The sequence below is a fragment of the Erithacus rubecula genome, assembly GCF_903797595.1.
Source record: "Erithacus rubecula genome assembly, chromosome: 1".
In the NCBI taxonomy this organism is placed as follows: Eukaryota; Metazoa; Chordata; class Aves; order Passeriformes; family Muscicapidae; genus Erithacus; species Erithacus rubecula.
The window spans coordinates 35,918,972-35,936,668 of NC_136658.1; the positions used below are offsets into that span (position 1 = coordinate 35,918,972).

At 38.3% G+C, this 17,697-nt stretch overlaps 1 protein-coding gene across 1 annotated transcript in view; it reads left to right on the forward strand.

The window, feature by feature from the left end:
- CEP295 (centrosomal protein 295) overlaps window positions 1-16,418 on the forward strand; it is a 42,958-nt gene extending 26,540 nt beyond the window's left edge. Inside the window, exons 18-29 of the mRNA XM_079301127.1 lie at window positions 3,068-3,171; window positions 4,635-4,749; window positions 6,278-6,508; window positions 7,897-8,060; window positions 8,232-8,391; window positions 10,482-11,125; window positions 11,774-11,947; window positions 12,894-13,011; window positions 13,775-13,981; window positions 14,531-14,639; window positions 15,139-15,238; window positions 16,055-16,418. Of these exons, the coding sequence (XP_079157253.1) occupies window positions 3,068-3,171; window positions 4,635-4,749; window positions 6,278-6,508; window positions 7,897-8,060; window positions 8,232-8,391; window positions 10,482-11,125; window positions 11,774-11,947; window positions 12,894-13,011; window positions 13,775-13,981; window positions 14,531-14,639; window positions 15,139-15,238; window positions 16,055-16,102 (2,174 nt within the window). The 3' untranslated portion in view covers window positions 16,103-16,418. The remainder of the gene's footprint in view (window positions 1-3,067; window positions 3,172-4,634; window positions 4,750-6,277; window positions 6,509-7,896; window positions 8,061-8,231; window positions 8,392-10,481; window positions 11,126-11,773; window positions 11,948-12,893; window positions 13,012-13,774; window positions 13,982-14,530; window positions 14,640-15,138; window positions 15,239-16,054) is intronic.
- Window positions 16,419-17,697: the final 1,279 nt, after the last annotated feature.

Sequence of the window (17,697 nt, forward strand, 5' to 3'; positions counted from 1 at the left end):
GTTTTATCTCTACAGGTAAGAACAAATGAGGGCTTTGTGTGATTCTTTACCTCATTCTTTGAAGTTATGTTCTTGGTGGTTTGAGCCTTTCACCAAATAATGTAAGTCTTTACAACTTATGAGTTGTACTGCTTTCATGGTCACAGAACCACTGCCATCCTTAGTCACTGCTCACATGCTTTTTCAAATCAGACATAAAAGATGAAAGACAAAGTTGGTAAATCTGCTTTTTAAATGCAAGTGCTTTATCAACAAAGGTGAGTTTCCTATGATAGGAGAGTTACCTTGGGTAACAGTCAATTTTTTTAAAAGTCTGTAATTAGTTGCTTGTATAGTTTGCCTTTTGAATGTAGAGGCAGCCATGTCTGTAAAATGGGTCTTAAGGACTGCTTAGGGTTAGGGGGGATGAATCCCTGTGCTCATTATTGAGTGGTTGCAAGTGCTACACACACTGATCTGGTTGCAGCCAGAGGACAGGTAACTGCTGAAGTGATGTTGCCTGGAGTGCCACCAGTGAGTCTAAAATCTGAGCTGCTCTTTTACATGCCACTGATGCATTGATAGGATGAGTTGGGAACTTTGGATGCTTAATGTTCTTTCCAATCCTGTTTAGTTGGAATGGGCTAATAGAATTCAAACTGCTAGTAGGGAATTGCAGAGTAAGCCTGCAGGTGAGACAGGCAGTTTGATGGCATGAGCCTAATTTCCTTAGGAAGTCAGCCTGGATTTAGTGACTAGGTTTGATATATATACCTCTTCCACAGTTCTCCTTCAGGACATATCAACACACTTGTCTCTTGGTATTTATCTGCAGTGGTTCCCTTGAGCAGTGTTCCAGATGTGATTATCTTCATGTGTTGCTACTCTGCACAGGGATGTTATTCCAAGCAGGACGGTATTGGTTTTTTTTGGTAATCCAACCTAACCTTAGATTTCAATTTATTTTTAGTAATCACAGATAGTTGTCCATAATTCAGCATTTCAACAGACTGTCTTTTCCATTTCCATTAGCTTTTGTTTGTTTGTTTGTTTGTTTATCTACATGGCTGAATTTGGACTAATCCCTGGTTTTAAATTGTCTTCGCTGATTGAATTTTTGGTCATTTGTCTTTCAAATTGCACCCTAAAATAATTGTTGCTATTTTACTGCCATTTCTCTTGGGGCGAAAAAAAACCAACATTTGGGATATTACAGATTCAGCTTTTAAACATAAATTCTTCATGACATTGTGGTGGCCAGGAAGTTAAAACATCAAAATCCCATGTCAATGTCAGGATGGTGTGGGGAACAAGAACCTTGCACTATTTTTTTAGAGGAGGTAGAGAAGACTGAAAAACCCTTCTTTATGAATCACCAAATACAGGATTTTAAAGGATATTAATGTAATAAAGTCATGGGATATATGAGCATGGATTTTTAATTAAATAATTTGGTTTATAGCATGAAATTGATACTGTTCATCCTTGGTATTAAAATCACAAGAACAATGCAGGTTATTACAGTTCAGTAATGAAACATTTGTAACATAGCTGTCCATAGAATCTATATCCAAGAGATTATTAACTGCTTGAATCTCATCTCTAGTGTATCTCAAGATACTGCCTGTCATGGTGATATTCTACAGAAAATAAAATAATTTCTTTCAGAAAAGTATCTCTAATGTTGATGGAAAGGTATTAGGAAATGGAGAATTATGTGGTAGCTTGTTCCAGCATTTACTTTTTTATCAAATTTTAAAAGAAATAGTTATTTCTAGTTTCTGAACGTCTGACAGCCATTTCTAGACACTGCTTCTTGTTATTACTTTAGCAATCTTTTGTACTATGCATTTTTCTCCTATGGAGCTATTTAAATAGCAATTGATTAGATGATTGCAGTTTTCATGCTTCTTCAAGGAATTTTCTTGAAGGCTGTGCTTATTTTCAAGATCCTCTGCCCCCTGTATCCTGCTCCAAGGAAGAGGAGCAGACTTGAGCAGAGTACTTGTTCTCAAAATAAATGTGTTTTAGATGTATTTCCTTTCATGTTTTGTACTTTATCTTACATGTCTGCTGGGTAATAGTGGCTATAAGAAGTCTTGGGGTTTTTTTTTCCTCTCCCTGAAATAAATTTTCAAATGTTTCCTATTTATTGAGAACACAGTCTTTATTATTATCACATTGTATCAATCATCACTGCTGTTGCTTTACAGAGGAAACATCTGGTTTTTTATAGTATGCATTAGAACAGAGTTTGCCATCTGGTAAGAAATTGAGTTTCAGCATATACAAAGTACAAGGTAGTGTTAGGATTCAGAAAAAGTTAGATATGCCTAAGTAGAGAGTCTTACAAAAGATGGGGATTTGAAATGTCTGTCATTAGCTGCCTTTTTAGAATTGGGAGGAAACATACCTACTTCACTTGTTTCATTTCAGTTTTATCCTTAGCACTTCTCTCTTGAAAACTATACTGGAAATAAGAATATGTACTTGTTTGTGACAATTAATTTATAATCACAGAATTGCCAAATTTTGAAAGTGCTTATCAGCAGTGAATGCAGAAATTGCATTTTTTGGGTGCTGCCATGGTGGGGTTTTTTGCAGATACTGATCTTTTATGTGTAAGAGCATTATGGCAAAAGTGACTCAGTTCCATGGTAGTAGTCATGCTGTAGTTAAGCAATTCAGTGTTTCTGGTTTCCATGTTTCACTTGGAACCTCTGATTTTCTTTGTAACCACTGTAATGGTAGATTGTAAAGGATTCCTCCCACTCCAGTGAAATGATTGCAGTAACACTGGCAAAGCCACATTTCATTCTGCTAAGCCAAAACATTACTTCCAAGCTCTGTGGAGAGCAGTCAGGGTAGGTAGAAATTTTAGGAAAGCATGTCAAGGACCACAGGTTGCTGATAAATTTGGTGGTATGGTGGAGCAAGAACTGTTGTGTAGGTGAGAGAAAAGTGGTTATAGATGGGCAGGATCAATGCCAACAGCAGTGGAGTGTTACTGCCCTCTGCTGTGCATTGCTTGCTGTGAACTCAAAAATGGCTTTTTGTTCCTTATTGCTTCTGTTACTTTTGTGTTCAGCCCAGTCCCAGGATTCTCAGGTGTCTCAAAATTCACCAGTTGCCACTGCTGGAGGAGAGAGACATAGAACAAGTTCTGGATCATCATTCAGGCTTGATGATACGGTTGGTCATATCAAAATATTTGTATAACTCTTTACTGTGTGATGTAATATTTTTTTTCTCATATTGGGTGGCTAAGAGTGGGTGCACTATTCTAGATGCAGCAGTAAAACAAGCACAAGTAAAGAGGTAACCACTGTGATGCATCTGCTGGCTCTGTTCCTGTTCATACAGCATGGGGTGCTGTTGCTGCTCTGTCAGGGCACATCATGGGCTTACTTACACTCAGCTTGCTGAGACTCCTTTTTTTGCAGTGCTGCTTCCCAGACAGGCCCAGCTGCACTGGGGCTTCTTCCTTCCCAGGTGCTGGACTTTGCCATTCCTGTAGAAGCAGGCTCAGAGATCCTTCTGGATACCAGCCCTGCTGTTCAGTGCATGGGATGCTTTTCCTGCCTTAATGTATCTGCAAATTTGATTAAAGTGTGTGTCACCTCCTCTGGGTCATTGCCATGGACAGAGCCCTGTGCACTTTTACCTCCACAGAGTGTTTAACCCTTCAGTCACTGACTTCTGAGCCTGATTATTCAGCCAGGTTTTTACTCTTCTTATTGTCCATCCATTCAGGTTGCAACATTCATACTGGGACAATAGAATATTGTGAGAGTGTTAAAAGCCTTGCCAAAACCAGCACCAATCTCCCTCCTTTCTCTCCCTCAAGGATTACATCATTTTGGGAGCAGATAAAAACTGTATTTAAAATATGCTGTGTATTACATTGATATGTGAAAGTACCTTAGGATGCAAATGTTTTGCATGTGTATGTTAAATACATATATATGTATATATAAAAAGTAGTATTTAATGAAAAATGTAGCAGAAGGATTTTCAAGACTTTTTATTTTCTTAGGGCACATTTTAAGTCAGAGTTTGAGAAGAACTGTTTACATCTAATTCTTCAAAATTATGAAGTACAAGAACCCTCATTATCTGCTTTGTGACTTTGTAGAGCTTACCTTAAAATTAAAGAAGATAATGCTTTAGAGGATTTTATATATTTTAGTTTAAATTCATAGAATTACATTTTAAGTCTCCTGTATGCAAGAAGTTCAATATTGGAAGTATTTGTGAAGTTCATGAGTTTTTAATGTTTTGCATATATGTCCCTCTGAGATCCACAATTGCACTGAAGTGGGTCTGTGATGAGAAATAGCCAAATCTGACCACCAGAAGATAAACAATCTTCCAGGTGTCATGATTTATATGCAGTTCTGAGAAGCTTTATGTGAGAGTGAGTGTGTGTGTGTGTATGTGTATGAGAGAGAGGGGAGGGGGCTGTTGGGGAGTGATGAGCCTGGGACATGGGGTGTGAATGTGTTGTACTGAGCAAGGATGAATCTATATTTGCCTGACTGTGCAAAACATGAAGGCTCCTACACTTGAACTGAGCTCAGAATAAAATGTGTGGGTTTAAAGCTTAACTCCTGAACATGTGAATACATGGTAATAGGTGTGTTACTTTATCCTAGGAAGCACCAGGTTCAGAGGCTTTCATGCAACAAATACCCTGTGATGTATCTTCAACAATTTCCACTGGCAGCTTTTCAACCAGTGAAATGTTGAAAGCAAGCCCTGTTGACACTGGTGAGTGTTCAGGTTTTGTTGTTCCTGTAAAAGGAAAATGGTGGTTTAATTTTATGGCAGAATGGGTCTAACTCACTGAACATAAGTTCTGAAATAAGCTTATGTCAGACTTCACTGAAAGTTGATTAATACACCTTACAGAATTGAGAATAATCAGAATGTTTTCTTAGGTGCTCATGATTTTTTACTTTTATAATAATTCAATCTTATACATCTTCTTTGGCAAAGGATATTTTGAGTTTTATTATGCAACTCTAACATTAGCAGCTTTCAAGTGGCAATTTTTTTAAAATTATCTTCAAATGATAAAAGTTTCCTAATCAATATATATATTATGGATTATTGCAGAGCTATGATTGTCTTGCTGTTGAGATGCTTGTTCCAGTATCTGCTTGTCACCCCACTAATTCTTAATGACTTATTTGTGAAAATGTAATTTGAGTGCCATATTGACATAGTTTTCTGGGAAATATATTCTTACTATTTTTTGTCTGTAGTCTGTCTCTTGATGTTGTTAGTTTTTTGTAAAATTAAAAGCAATTCCTTTGTAATAAATACGTAGTGCTCCTATTACTTGTGAACATAGAAGTGAGTTTGAAATTGATTTGGTAGTGACCCTTGGATTAACTTACTTTGAGGCTTAATATTGTGTTACTCTGACATGCATCTGATTTCTTAAGAAACATATATATATATATATATAATTCCATGTTTATAAATCAGTTTTTAAGATTATAGTTTTTATAGCCTGAAATTTTAATGACTCATTTTAACTCTAATGTTTTAAACAGATGTTATTTTGAGTAGTAAACTTTATAACTTAAGCAACACAGCTGTGTTTTATTGATGGAAGAGAGCTAAAGCTATTTCTAAGATAATTTGCTTGTAGATTTTCTTCTCTGTTCTTTTTCAGTTGTGAAAGAAAAATACCAGAAGTTTTGTTATTTGACTAAATACATTTTTCAAGTCTAGATGTGTCTTCACTATACACTCAGTGCTTAGTAATGACCTTTTCTGGTAGCTTTGTGCAATTCTTCTGTAAGCTTGTGGATAAAGAAGAGTTGGTGCACTGTTTAGGAACATGATTTTGGTTGTCTTGATCCCTCAGATTTCTAGTGTTGGTATAAAGCAATTTCTGTTTGAGCACGAATTAAACCACTGTGGGGTGTCATAAAGATATTCAAGATCACATGAAAGGATTGACACATTTATATGCAGTAGGAGGTAAAGATGTGCTAGCTAGCATAAAATAGCAGTATTAATTCTTTTCTGATTTTATAATTTCAGTATTTCCTAAGTCTGCATTCTGTAAAAGTGCTAAGACTGACTGCTCCCTAATTAGATATTAGCAACTTGCATTTGTGAAAATGTGTGGTAAGGTTTGTAGGAGCATTGACAGGAGACAATTAAAGAAACAAAACCCCAGAACTCTTCATGAATATTTCAGGATACTAAGCACTGTCTTTTCAAATTATGTAATATAAGTGGTTTGTATGCAAAACTGTGAACATCTAACTTACTATTTCAGGATTGTCTTCTGATAGTAGAGAAGATGGAATTCTAAGAGAAACAGGAAGCCACTCTAGAAACTCCTCACTTCCTTTTAACTTGCAACAGAGGCAAGAGAATTTGTCTGGAGCATCTGAAAGTCAGTTGTCTGGAGAGATGTACTTTTACAAAGAAAACCAGATACAGCAGATGTTGGGGAGACCTACTGGGAACTTGAACTCTTACTCAGAGGACAATACACATTTCCAAGGTATTCATTATTTTATAGCATTTTTGTGCTGCTCTCTGATCATACAGAATGAGGAGCTTGCTCAGTGTTAGGCATAGGTCTGTATTATTTATATTCAACTTACATTTTAAAGTCAATAAGGATTCTACATGCAGGAATTCAATACTTTGATGTTCTTGGAGCTTGGTGTTAGATGTATGTTCACAAAGCATTGTCTAGTACAGAAAAAAAAATTGACTGACCAAATCTCTATGAGTTCTGTGCCATTTCCTGCCACTGTAGCTGTTTGCTACCTGTGCCATTTTTGTCAATTGTTTATGCACAGCTTTCACTCCTGGAAGGTAGAGAAATAAATACTATGTAACACTTCATTGTTCACAGGGGTTCACATAGATAATGGGAACTCACGATTGACTGGCTGGTGGGAGTTTTAAGCTTTCTAGAAAAATGTAGCAATTCATGAAAATTAGGAACATCATTATTAGCTATCATAAATATTTAATTCAAATAATTTCCTCCTGGAATGTTTGAAAACCTCAAATCATATAATTATAGATTAATCTAGACCTGGAAGGGCCTTCTAGTTGCGTGGCCCAAATTATTCTTCCTGCTCACAGCAGAGCCAACTTAGACCAGGCTGGTTAAGGGCTTGTCCAGACAAGTTCTGAGTATCTCCAAGGACAAAGATTCTACACCTCCAAGGAACATTTTAATAACTTAATTATTTTCTACTTTTTTCTCTCCTTTTCTTCTTGGCTTTGAGTAACTGGTCAAGTGGAAGGTGTCCCATTGCAAGGGGTTTGGAACTGGATGATATTTAGGGTCTCTTCCAACCCAGACCATTCTAGGATTCTCTGTGCTGTCTCTTAAGGGGTAGTGGGCAGCACACATTTTTTTGTACCACTTCCCTGACATCCCCAGTTCTTCTTTTAAGATTGAGCAAACTCAGTTATTTAGCTGCTGTTTGAACATCATGTGCTGCATCATCCTCTGATCATCCTTGTGGCTCTTTGTTGGTCTTGTTCCATTGAGAGTTTTGTACTGAGAAATACACACTGCTTCTGATGCAGTCTCACAAGAGCTGAACAGAAAACTTATGGACTTCACCCTTTCATTTAAAGAATAATAAAATTTAACCAGGGTAAACACTTTCTTACTACTTCTTATATCTGCATTGTGTCAGAGTCAAAGAATTGGATGCAAAAACTTTTGTTTTTACAGCTGATTTTGGTATACCTCCAGGATTCTATAGACTTTATTGTATATGGAAACAGCCTGAGATATGTCCATTGTTTGGAGGTTTTGGAGTTGTTTTTTCTTTTTTTGTTTTGTTTTTATTTTTATGAGGGATTGGTTTTGGGATTGTGGGTGATGTTTGTTTGTTTTTTAAATAAACTCTTTTGTTTTAGCTCTAGCAACTGAATTCTGTTTTCCTGAAATGAAGAGACCTCTTAGAAACTTCCATCACCAGCTCTTTCAGCCTTTGGAACCAAGTGTTGACCTTGATACATCATCAACTTCATCATCCTGTTCTCAATACAGAATTTCCCAACACAGTAGAGAATTTAGCAAGGTACTGCAGATAATCCCTATACTATTTAGAAAAAACACAACAGTATTTTTATATGCTTAGATTGCTGATTGTAGCAGAAATGTGACCCAAAAATCAAAACTACTTTTTTCTTTTTATCCTTCGTATTTCTGAGAAAATTAATCTTAAATCAAAAATTTTTTATGCTGCTAGATTTCAGAATTTTCAACAGAAAGTCCAGTCATGTCTACATTTCTAGAAGGGGAGAACCTTGGTCTGAATGGACAAAGAAGCAGTCTGCCTTCTAGTCTTGAAAGAAATGGGCAAAACACTACATCAGAAGAAGGTTCTGCCAGAGAAAATGTTACTGCAGGTATGTTCAGTGCAGTCAGATCAGTGCTTTCAAAATCAGCTTTGTACCAGTGTATAAATACCAGCCCTTAGAGTGGGTTTGCAGTGTTGAAATGGGGACAGGGCTGCTCTCAGCCCTGCTTTGAAATGTCTTAACTCAGATTAACTTCATGGTCTCCTCTACCACCTTTAATGGTAGAACTCCTAAATTTTCTAAGTTCATTTCTTCAGCAGTTAAGACTGTGATACAAAAGCAGAGTGGTGTGTTCTAGTCACTGTAATGGATACTATGTTACTTAGTCCTTCTGCAGTGTTAGCAAAGAAATATCAACTCTGGCTGAAGCTGTCCTTTTTCAAATACTTGTTAATGTATATTTATTACTTTGTAAGTTTGAGTAAGATAAGGAGGTTCTGAAAATTGATTAAAATTTTGTTCATGTGTTAGTCTCTCTGAACTGACTCATTTGTCTTTTATATACATTGTGTTCTTCAGGAAAAATTCCGTTTTCCTTTCCCACTGTTAAGTCACAGCAATATACTGCACACTGTGATACTTGGTTTGATTACAGAACTGCCTTATCTCTCTACAAAATAAAGTGGAGGATAAGCAGCAACTTTTGAGCTACAGTGTTATAATTAATTTAGTGGATTAGAAGTTTATGATTAACTTAACTGCAGCTTGTAGCAGGAAAAATATTTTTTAATGTTTTGCAGTTAAATTTAAATTAACTTGATATTTTATCTAATTCTAAATTCTGAAAATTCCAAATGCTGCTAGTAGCAATCTAAATATTTCTGGAGCAAGAATCAGGTGTTTCAGTGTTCCAAGATGCTCCAGCAAAAAGCTGAACAGGAAATATGGCAATAATTACCACTAATTTAAGTAATAGGTGTAGTTATAATGTAAATGTTATTGGTCAGTTATATTTGTGACTTGCAAAGAAATAAAAAATAATAGAAGAGGTTGACACTTCACGATGTTGTGGTTATATCAAATAGGATTTAGGAAGCTCCATTTTAACTTCAAACCATTCTATTTCTAAATTGTTTATAGACACAATCTTTGTTTTTTAACTGCAAAATCTTCCCATCTCTTAAGTGTTTTTTATCATCTCAAACCAATTATCATTGTGCTTTAAAAAGGAGGGCTGAAGTAACATAAGCAACAAGCTAAGCAAGTAAAAACTATTTTGGATTGTTCAAGGAAGACTGATATGCAAGTGCATCATCCAGAGAATTTTCTGTTGATGGCTGATGTTGCAGTATAATTCTTCCCTCCCCATGAACAGCTATTTATCAGCAGAAAATATTCTTTATACATGTAAAACTAGAACTCTTCTGTGTATCAAAGAAAGCAAAAAAAGTCTAAAGAAAACCTTTAAAGGTTTCTGTGGCACTTTCCATGTGTATAAAAAGCCTGGTGATAGCACAATGCTGGAGTCTGGGCAGCCAATTTCATCAGACTTAGGACAAAAAAAGTAATTTAAACAACACTTACCTGTTTGGCAGATGCTGTTCTGCTGAAATGCCTCCCTAGTAATTAATGTTGATACCCAGTCTTTCTCTTTGCCCTGCTTCTTCTGGGGAAAAATGGTGTCTTGACTTCTATGATCAGATAAAGAAGGATAATTTAGGGTGCAGTACTGTACCTTGTAGGAACAGTTGTCTCTGTTCCAGTTTGAATGTTGCTTTCTACTTTGAAGGTTTCCTGCCCAAGTAATGGTGTTTTGGATCATTTTCCTTCTGGTTTAGAGATTTTGTTGCAGACCCAAAAGAGACTCAGAGCACTTCCATTGACAGAGTATAAGCTGTAAAATGTTCTGACTTCCAGTGTAGTTATGTCAGCACCATCACAAAGTCCATCCCTAAACATAAGGAACAGCAGAAATTGCTGGGTTTTTTTAAATTTTGTGTACAGTGATGGATTAATTTTCTGTGATGTTAATGGTATTATGTTTGAGGAAACTTAAGCAGTTTTTTTAAACAAAATGTTTCTTCCTATTTATTAGACTTCTTGTTATTCATTACTGAAAAATCTTCTTATAGAGAGACTTAAAGTGGAAATTCTGTTTTGTTTGCAAGAAGTTTGACTTCTGACAATTTTTGAAACAGGATCTGAAGAATCTTTTCAACCACTGCAATTAGACTGTACTCTGAGTGATGACTGTCAGAATGCTGATCAGCCAGGGGATATTAACACTGTGACACACAGACCTTTTGAACAAACCCCTGGAATTACAAACAGAGACAATGAGAACTATATTTCACCTGCAAGTGGATATGAAGAGCTGTCAAGAAGTATGGGTTGTATTAGTCTCCAGTGTTCAGTGGAAAATCTGCAGAATGAAAGTCTGATTCACCTGGAAGAGCAAAAATCATTTTATCAGCTAGATCCCTCACCTGTTACAATGGATCAAACTTCCCCTCAGCAGTTAATAAAAGAGACTGTGTTTTCTGAAAAATTACCTTTGGAGGTATTTGATAAGAAGAAGCATGTGAAGCTTCCTGAAAAATCAGTTCATGTAGATGAAGTAGATAAAGCTGTGGAGCTGCATTCTCAGTGCAATACAGATATAAAGGAGCCAGATCAAAGCTTTCCAGAAGGACAAGAATCTCTCAGAGTTCTCAGAGAAACCAATTTGCAAGACTCAGGCATCTGTTTACACACTGTTGTACAACAGAACAGTTCTTTATTCCAAAGACATGAAAAACATTCTCATCCTGTGCCCAGAAGCTCTTGTCATATTCCAGTCTGGGTGAGTAGAACAGATTTCCAAACGCAGAGATTTTGTTGTTGCACAAAGTTATTTTAGACCTTCAATATCAGAAAGCTTGGCAAATGTGTTGATTTTGCAATTCCAGTTGCTGCTTCCTGGAGTTTTGCCCTACTCCTCCTTCCATAGCACTGAGATGATTAGCAGCAGTTTAAATGACTGAGTTCCCACAATGGTTGGAGCTGTAGCATCCCTACTGCATCCTCTCCTCTTAGCACCAAGTGACAGAGCTGATGCAGCCTGGGTTACATGGTGTGAGTGCCTCACTCAACAGCCCCTGGCTCTGTTTAGAAGCCTGAAGGAGGTAAATAAATTAATCAAAGCATAAGCAAACTTAAAGGAACAGTGTTGATGCAGCTTTAAAAAAAAGTTTGCTCTAGAACTACCTAATTTAAACTTGTGGAAGGGGAGAGTATTTGTAGTTGTTAGTTGCTTTGGGTTATTTGTTTCAGTTTTTTGAATTCTGATATACAAATGCTCTTTCTGTATTTCATTTACTGCTTGGGGCAGGTTTTCTTTCTTCTTTATGTTAAATGGGTTTCCTTTTTCTGACAACAGTTGTTGCTGTTGCTGGAAATACTGGATTTTTACTATTTTCCTTACTGATGTCTTGATTAATTTATTTTCTAGGAGACTGAGTCAGGGCATGGTATTATGGAAGAACCTGAGCTCACTCTGATAAGCTCCAATGACATCAGTATTGTAGAATCAGACATTCAACATCCTAACCAAGAGAAAATTAAGGAGGATGCAATGGATAACTCAGCATGTGTGGATCAGTCTGAATGTAGTGTTTTTACTGAGGTGAGCATTATCTAATGTGATTCTGGTTTGAACTTAGAGAGAGGCCCCACTGCAGCAGTGCTTTCACTGTTTCAAGAGACTGTTTGGTTCTCCAAGCTTTGTAATTGCTTTGGATCATCTTGATTTGATGTTATGTTTTCCAGACAGATCTCGTAGATCCTAAATTTGGGATATTCCACTACCTTCTCATATTGATCTAGGTAGAGTTTGGGAAGACTTCCTGCAAAAAACAAAACCATCTTGCTGGTGTTTGCAAGACTGAATTGTATCTTAGTTAAAACAGAAAGAAAGGAGCATGTGGGATAAAATGAAAACTACAAACTAAACAGGGAAAAAAAGGAGAAGCCCCTCACCTTGTGCTCCATGAGTGCTGAAGAACTGATGCAGAACCAAGTAATCTGTGTCTGTTAGATAAATGGTTTATATTAAATCATGCACTAATTGCAAGAGGCATCTAGAGAATTCCTAAAAGTTTCTAAGGATGGGTTTTTATCAAGTAGTTGATACATGGGTGATGTGGAGGTTGGCAGGTGGAGGCTGTACTGCTGCAGTGGGTGTCACTTGCCTCTGGAAAAAGGAGGGAAAAGACAGAACAGGAAGAGAGTGATGGGGAGAGCAGGAGGAAAGAAAAAAAATGGATTTGCAGACCTCTACTAAGAATATGCAATTGAAATCTGGTGGGCAAAAAGCCTTTAATGGATGTTTTTAGGTTTTTTTGAGGATTTTTTGTTTGTTTCTGTTTTAAGCTTTAAAATGTTTTTAGAAAACAGGTTTTTCGTACCTATTACCAAGATCCATTTTTGATTTCTCTTTGCATCAGGCATAAAAGGCAAAAACATGTCTTTTCTTTGCATTGGGTCTATGCTGTGGTACAGTAGTACTGCTCCACTCAAATTTGTTGTATGTTTTAAGCATTTCCAATCCAATCACTTTTCTTTTGAAACAGGAGAGAGCATTTTTACCACTAGGTCCAGATGCAGATTATTCAGCATTCACAAGGCCTGACAGTTCTCCCAAAGCCCAGAATTCCAAGGAGAATCACTGTCCATCACATCAGACTGCAGGTAATTATGTGGTACTTCAATACACTGAAGTTGAAAGTATTTTTTAGTATTAGAATCATCAACAAAATGCACCTGTCATTTGGAAAACTTAGAGCTGCTTTCACTTAGGCAAGAGCATCCTGCTGTTCAGGCTTGCTCTGTAGCACCTTTGACCAAGGATTCGTGTGTCACATTGACTTGTCTCTTCCTGGGCCAGGCTGTCTCTGATGAAAGTTCAGAATCTCTACACTACACTTGTTTGGTGTTGTAATGACTTAATTTTGAAAAAATCTGTGTCATTTTCTGATTTGTTATCATAGTTTATGTACCTTTATTTCTGATTTTCTCTTAGTCCCCTAAGTCCTGTAGCCAAAGAATTATCCTTTTTTTTTTTTTTTATCCTATTCTGATGATAGTCTGTAACGTTAGTAAAATACTGACTTTTTTTTGTCTAAGATGAACTACAGTAATGTGAAGGTCAGGAATTCATAGAACTTAATTTTATTAGGGATTTGTCAGGTCTTCAGTATATTTTGATGGATCCAGATGCTTTTGTTGCAGTATTTCTCACAGCATTTGTCTAGGCAGAACTGCTGACCATTACTGAATACCATAGCTCTGAACTGCTGCTGGTTCTGCAGGATACCTCATTCAAAGCCATTCTCCTCATGCCATTTACAACAGTGCTCAAGCTCAGCATTTTAGGAGAATTACCTTGAAATCCATTACTTATTGCTCATTGCTAACAGTGAGAAATGTAAAGACTTTTCCTTTTCTTTCACAGTGATGCTGCTGGAATTTGCAGCTACATCCGAAAGTTTACAAAAATCTTTTTTAAAAAGAAAGCAGAATTTCATCCAGGAATCTCAGAAAAGAGTAGAAGCAATAAAAAGTAAGGAGAGAGAAAATGAAAAGCTGGGAGCAAGAAAGCTTCAAGGAGGAAAGTCCAAGAATCTAAGAAGCAAACAGAAGGAGTCTGGTCTTCACTCTGGTAGGTTTATCTGGGGGCAAGACACAGTGTTATGTATCCCTTCAATTGCTGTTTTATATCAAAGAATAGATTTTATATTTGCCATATGTTTGTTGTTGCAGACTGGGATATTCTTTGTTTTCTCAGGAAATCTGGGAGCTTTGTTTTCTCCCACTGTCTGGCTGCCTCTTCAGTGCTGTAAAGGCCCTTACAAAGGCTCTTCATATTTCACAATCAGCCCACCTTTATCATTGTAAAGTGCCTCTGCAAACAACAGCTGCTCATCCCAGAACAGCCACATTTAGCAAACTGGTGCATGTCTAGTGCCTGGTCCTGGGGACTTGGAGGTCAGCTCTGGAGATCCATGGGTGGCCCAAAGCACAGGCAGCAGCCTCAAGAGTGAGACTGGGAGGATTTAACTCAGCATCTCATCTCTGGTGCTTCCATTCTGCTAGCTTGTTTTGGGTTTTGTTGTGTCATTTAAAAATCTATGGAAATCACTCGTGCTTTTGAGTTAGCTGAACTAGAGATTTAAATTAAAGATATGTTTGGCTTCTTTTTTTCACCTAGGAAAAAATGGCGCATTTGCCAATCAGCTGAAAAAAGTAGGAGAAGTGAAAGTATCTTCTCGAGAGGAGAGGAAGGCTGGAGAAATTGAAATGCACCAGCGTACATCCAGGTAATGCATGAACACAAGTTTAATTAAAACAACTCAAAAAAACCCCAGGTTCATCTGTGTTTTATGAAAGCTGCTGCTCAGTCTGTGCTCTTCCAGCTGGACCCAGTGCTGCTAACACTGAGCAGGTGGGAGAGGAGCCAGGTGTGTCTGATGCAGGTACCTGCTGGGCAATGCCCTTGCAGAGGTGGCACTGAGGAAGGTCACTCTGCTGGTGTCACCCTACTGAGCCAGCTCTGCCATGGGATGAAATTTGATGCCAAGTTCACAGTTACTCTTGGACACTTAGAGCAGTAACAGGCAACAAGAGCAGCTCTGAATGGGGAGGGGGTTTGTTTGATACAGTTGAAAAACTATTTGAAGTTATTCTGGATTACTGGAGAGTGCAGTAAAATTTTCCCAATTGCTAGCAACTGAGCCAAGGCAAACCCTTAAACTTGTTAACCTACTCCGTTCGTGCCACTTCCTTCCTGCCCAGACACTTGTTTTTCTGTTTTCACAGACTTTATAATCAGCTTGCAGAAGTAAAAATCAGAAAGGAAGAAAAAACAAGGCAAGAAACTTATGCTAAAAACAGAGAAAAGGCTAAAGAGTTTCAAAAGGTAATAGTTAGCTACGGTGTCCTCTTGTCCTTTGGTCTCGTGATTCCAAGAGTAATTGAGATGTGGTGTGACTGGAGCTGAAATGGAGACCCTCAAACCAGTCTGGATGTTGAGTGATTCCATTGATCCATCCCATGTGAGAATTTCCTTGTCAACAACTGAGTTTATTTTCTCTAAAAAGCATGTCTGCTTCAGGCTGAATTTATCTCACCTGAGCTTGAGCAAGAAGTTTCCAGCTGCTGGAAAGCCTATGGCAAAAGAATGGCAGTCTTTTATTAGTCCAGACTTGACCAAATTTCCATTTTAAGGCACTTTGTAGGTTTGGTGTTTTATTGGGCTGCTTTGGCTACTTACTCTGTGTAGGGTAAGATTCTGGACATGCCCAAACTTGAAAGGTGCAAGAATCGTGTTGGGGTTTTGATGGTAGTTGCTTTGGAACAGGGTTGAACAAGAAAGCTGAACTTGACAATTCCCCCATTCCCCTGCTGGGCCTCAAACTGAAGGGAAGGAAATGCCTGATAATCCTGACAGGCTGCAACAACCACAGGGGATCTAGGTCCAATTCCTGCCTTTGGCCCTGAGCACACCTCACCTGCTTTGTGGTAGAGTTGCTGCTTGTTACATTGCTTTACAGATCCCAGCATTGACAGAAATGACAAATAAGCACACCTGCCCTGTTATCTGTGGCCTTTGGAACAGCACTCACTGCTGTCCAGACTGCCCTGCCCATTCCTGATGTTCTGGTACAGGCACAGTACCCAGGCATGCTGGCTTTAGGGCAGTCACTTCAGTACTTATGGTTTGTTGTATTTGCAGAAAATGCTGGAAAAACTGCGAGCCAGGAAGACTCGGAAAGCACCATGAGAGGCAAAGACTGAGCAACAAGGACACACGGTGGGACTGCTACAATCCAGGCCCCTGAGTGGTGCAGCCTAAATAGTGAATTGTGAAGCTATTTAGGAATCCTCAGCTTCAAGCTGTAGGAAAACAGTGAGTGCCCCAACTCCCCTGTTCAGAGCTCAGCACTGCAGCAATGCTGTGCTGCTTTGTTCATTGTTTATCTCAGATGGAGTTACTGGCCTGAAAGGCCTTTCTTATATGTTAATATTTTACAGAGATACTAAGTTTTGTAATTTATATGTATAAAACATTTTCAAATAAAGTTTTAAGGTTATTTGAATCCTTGGGTACAGGACATTTCTTCTGTAAAGCTGGAGTTCTTTATCTGTTCTTTGCACTATGTGATTTAAGATTATAAATATGGTTTCCTGCAGTTACAAGGTACATTAAAAAAGCACTGGAATGGGAGAATTAATAAGAGGTAAGCACATCATCCAGACAAATTCAAAGCTCAACTTGTGCTGTAAACTTTGCTATTAACAGGTACAGTCCCAGGGCTTTTCATTAATTCTCATTTTGGTTAAAGTGCACCACAGCAAATCATGGAGCAGTTGGGGGTGGTGAAGAAACCTTTCAAGGTCCTCTGGTCCAATCCCCCTGCAGTGCTTAAGGCTCTATAAAGATCTCTAGAGCCTTCTCTGCTGCAGGCTGAACCCCAGCTCTGAGCCTCTTCACAGACCCGTCCAAGGCTTTGGTACAGTTGGGTTGAGTGACAGGGAAGTGAGATAAAAGACCTGATAAAGCCACTTCCAGTCACCTCTGCACTTAGTTTAGCTGGGCCTTCTCTAACACTGAACAGGCACCTTCACAGCTCTGAAGAGGGCAAGAGACAAGTCACAACACCTGCTACTGCAGTGTACAAAGCAGTAACAAGTTACAATGAATGTTTAATTAAAAAAAAAAAACCACCTGCAATACACTCTAGAGAAGATTCTTTATTTTTTAACAGCTGTGCAGTTCTTTGCAGTAGGCTTGCAGCAACATCACCAGGATCTAAGAGAGGAAAAATACCTATTACCATTTTTGATCCAAATAAAAGCAACTTGTCTAATATCCAATCGAAACCTCTCCAAGCAGAACTTCAGGTCATCTCCTCTCATCCTCCTATTTGTAGATTGGCAGAACAACCCCCACCTCAATACAAGCTCCTTTTAAGTGGTTGTACAAAGCAGAAGATTCCCCTTGTGCCTTTTTTTTTCCAGGCTAAACACCCCCAGGTGCCCTTATCAGACATGCTCCAGACCCTTTCCTAGCTCCACTGCCCTTCTCTGGACACACAAGCAGCAACTGGGCTGCATAACTGCTCAAACCACAACTGAAGCAACTCTGTTCCCTAATGTCCCATGCTGCAAATTGTTGCTTTAGGATGAAACTGAGCAGGCTCTCCTCTACATCAGCATCAAAAAACCCCCAAGGCAGCAGGATGAGGCCCTTTTTCAGCCCAGGAGGCCTAACTACACGAGGTGTTATCTCCTCAGAAATAGACCATAGAACACATGGAGTGTCCACGGCATCCTGAAGAGGATTTCAATATGCGGTCACCGCGTTAAGAGCTGCTG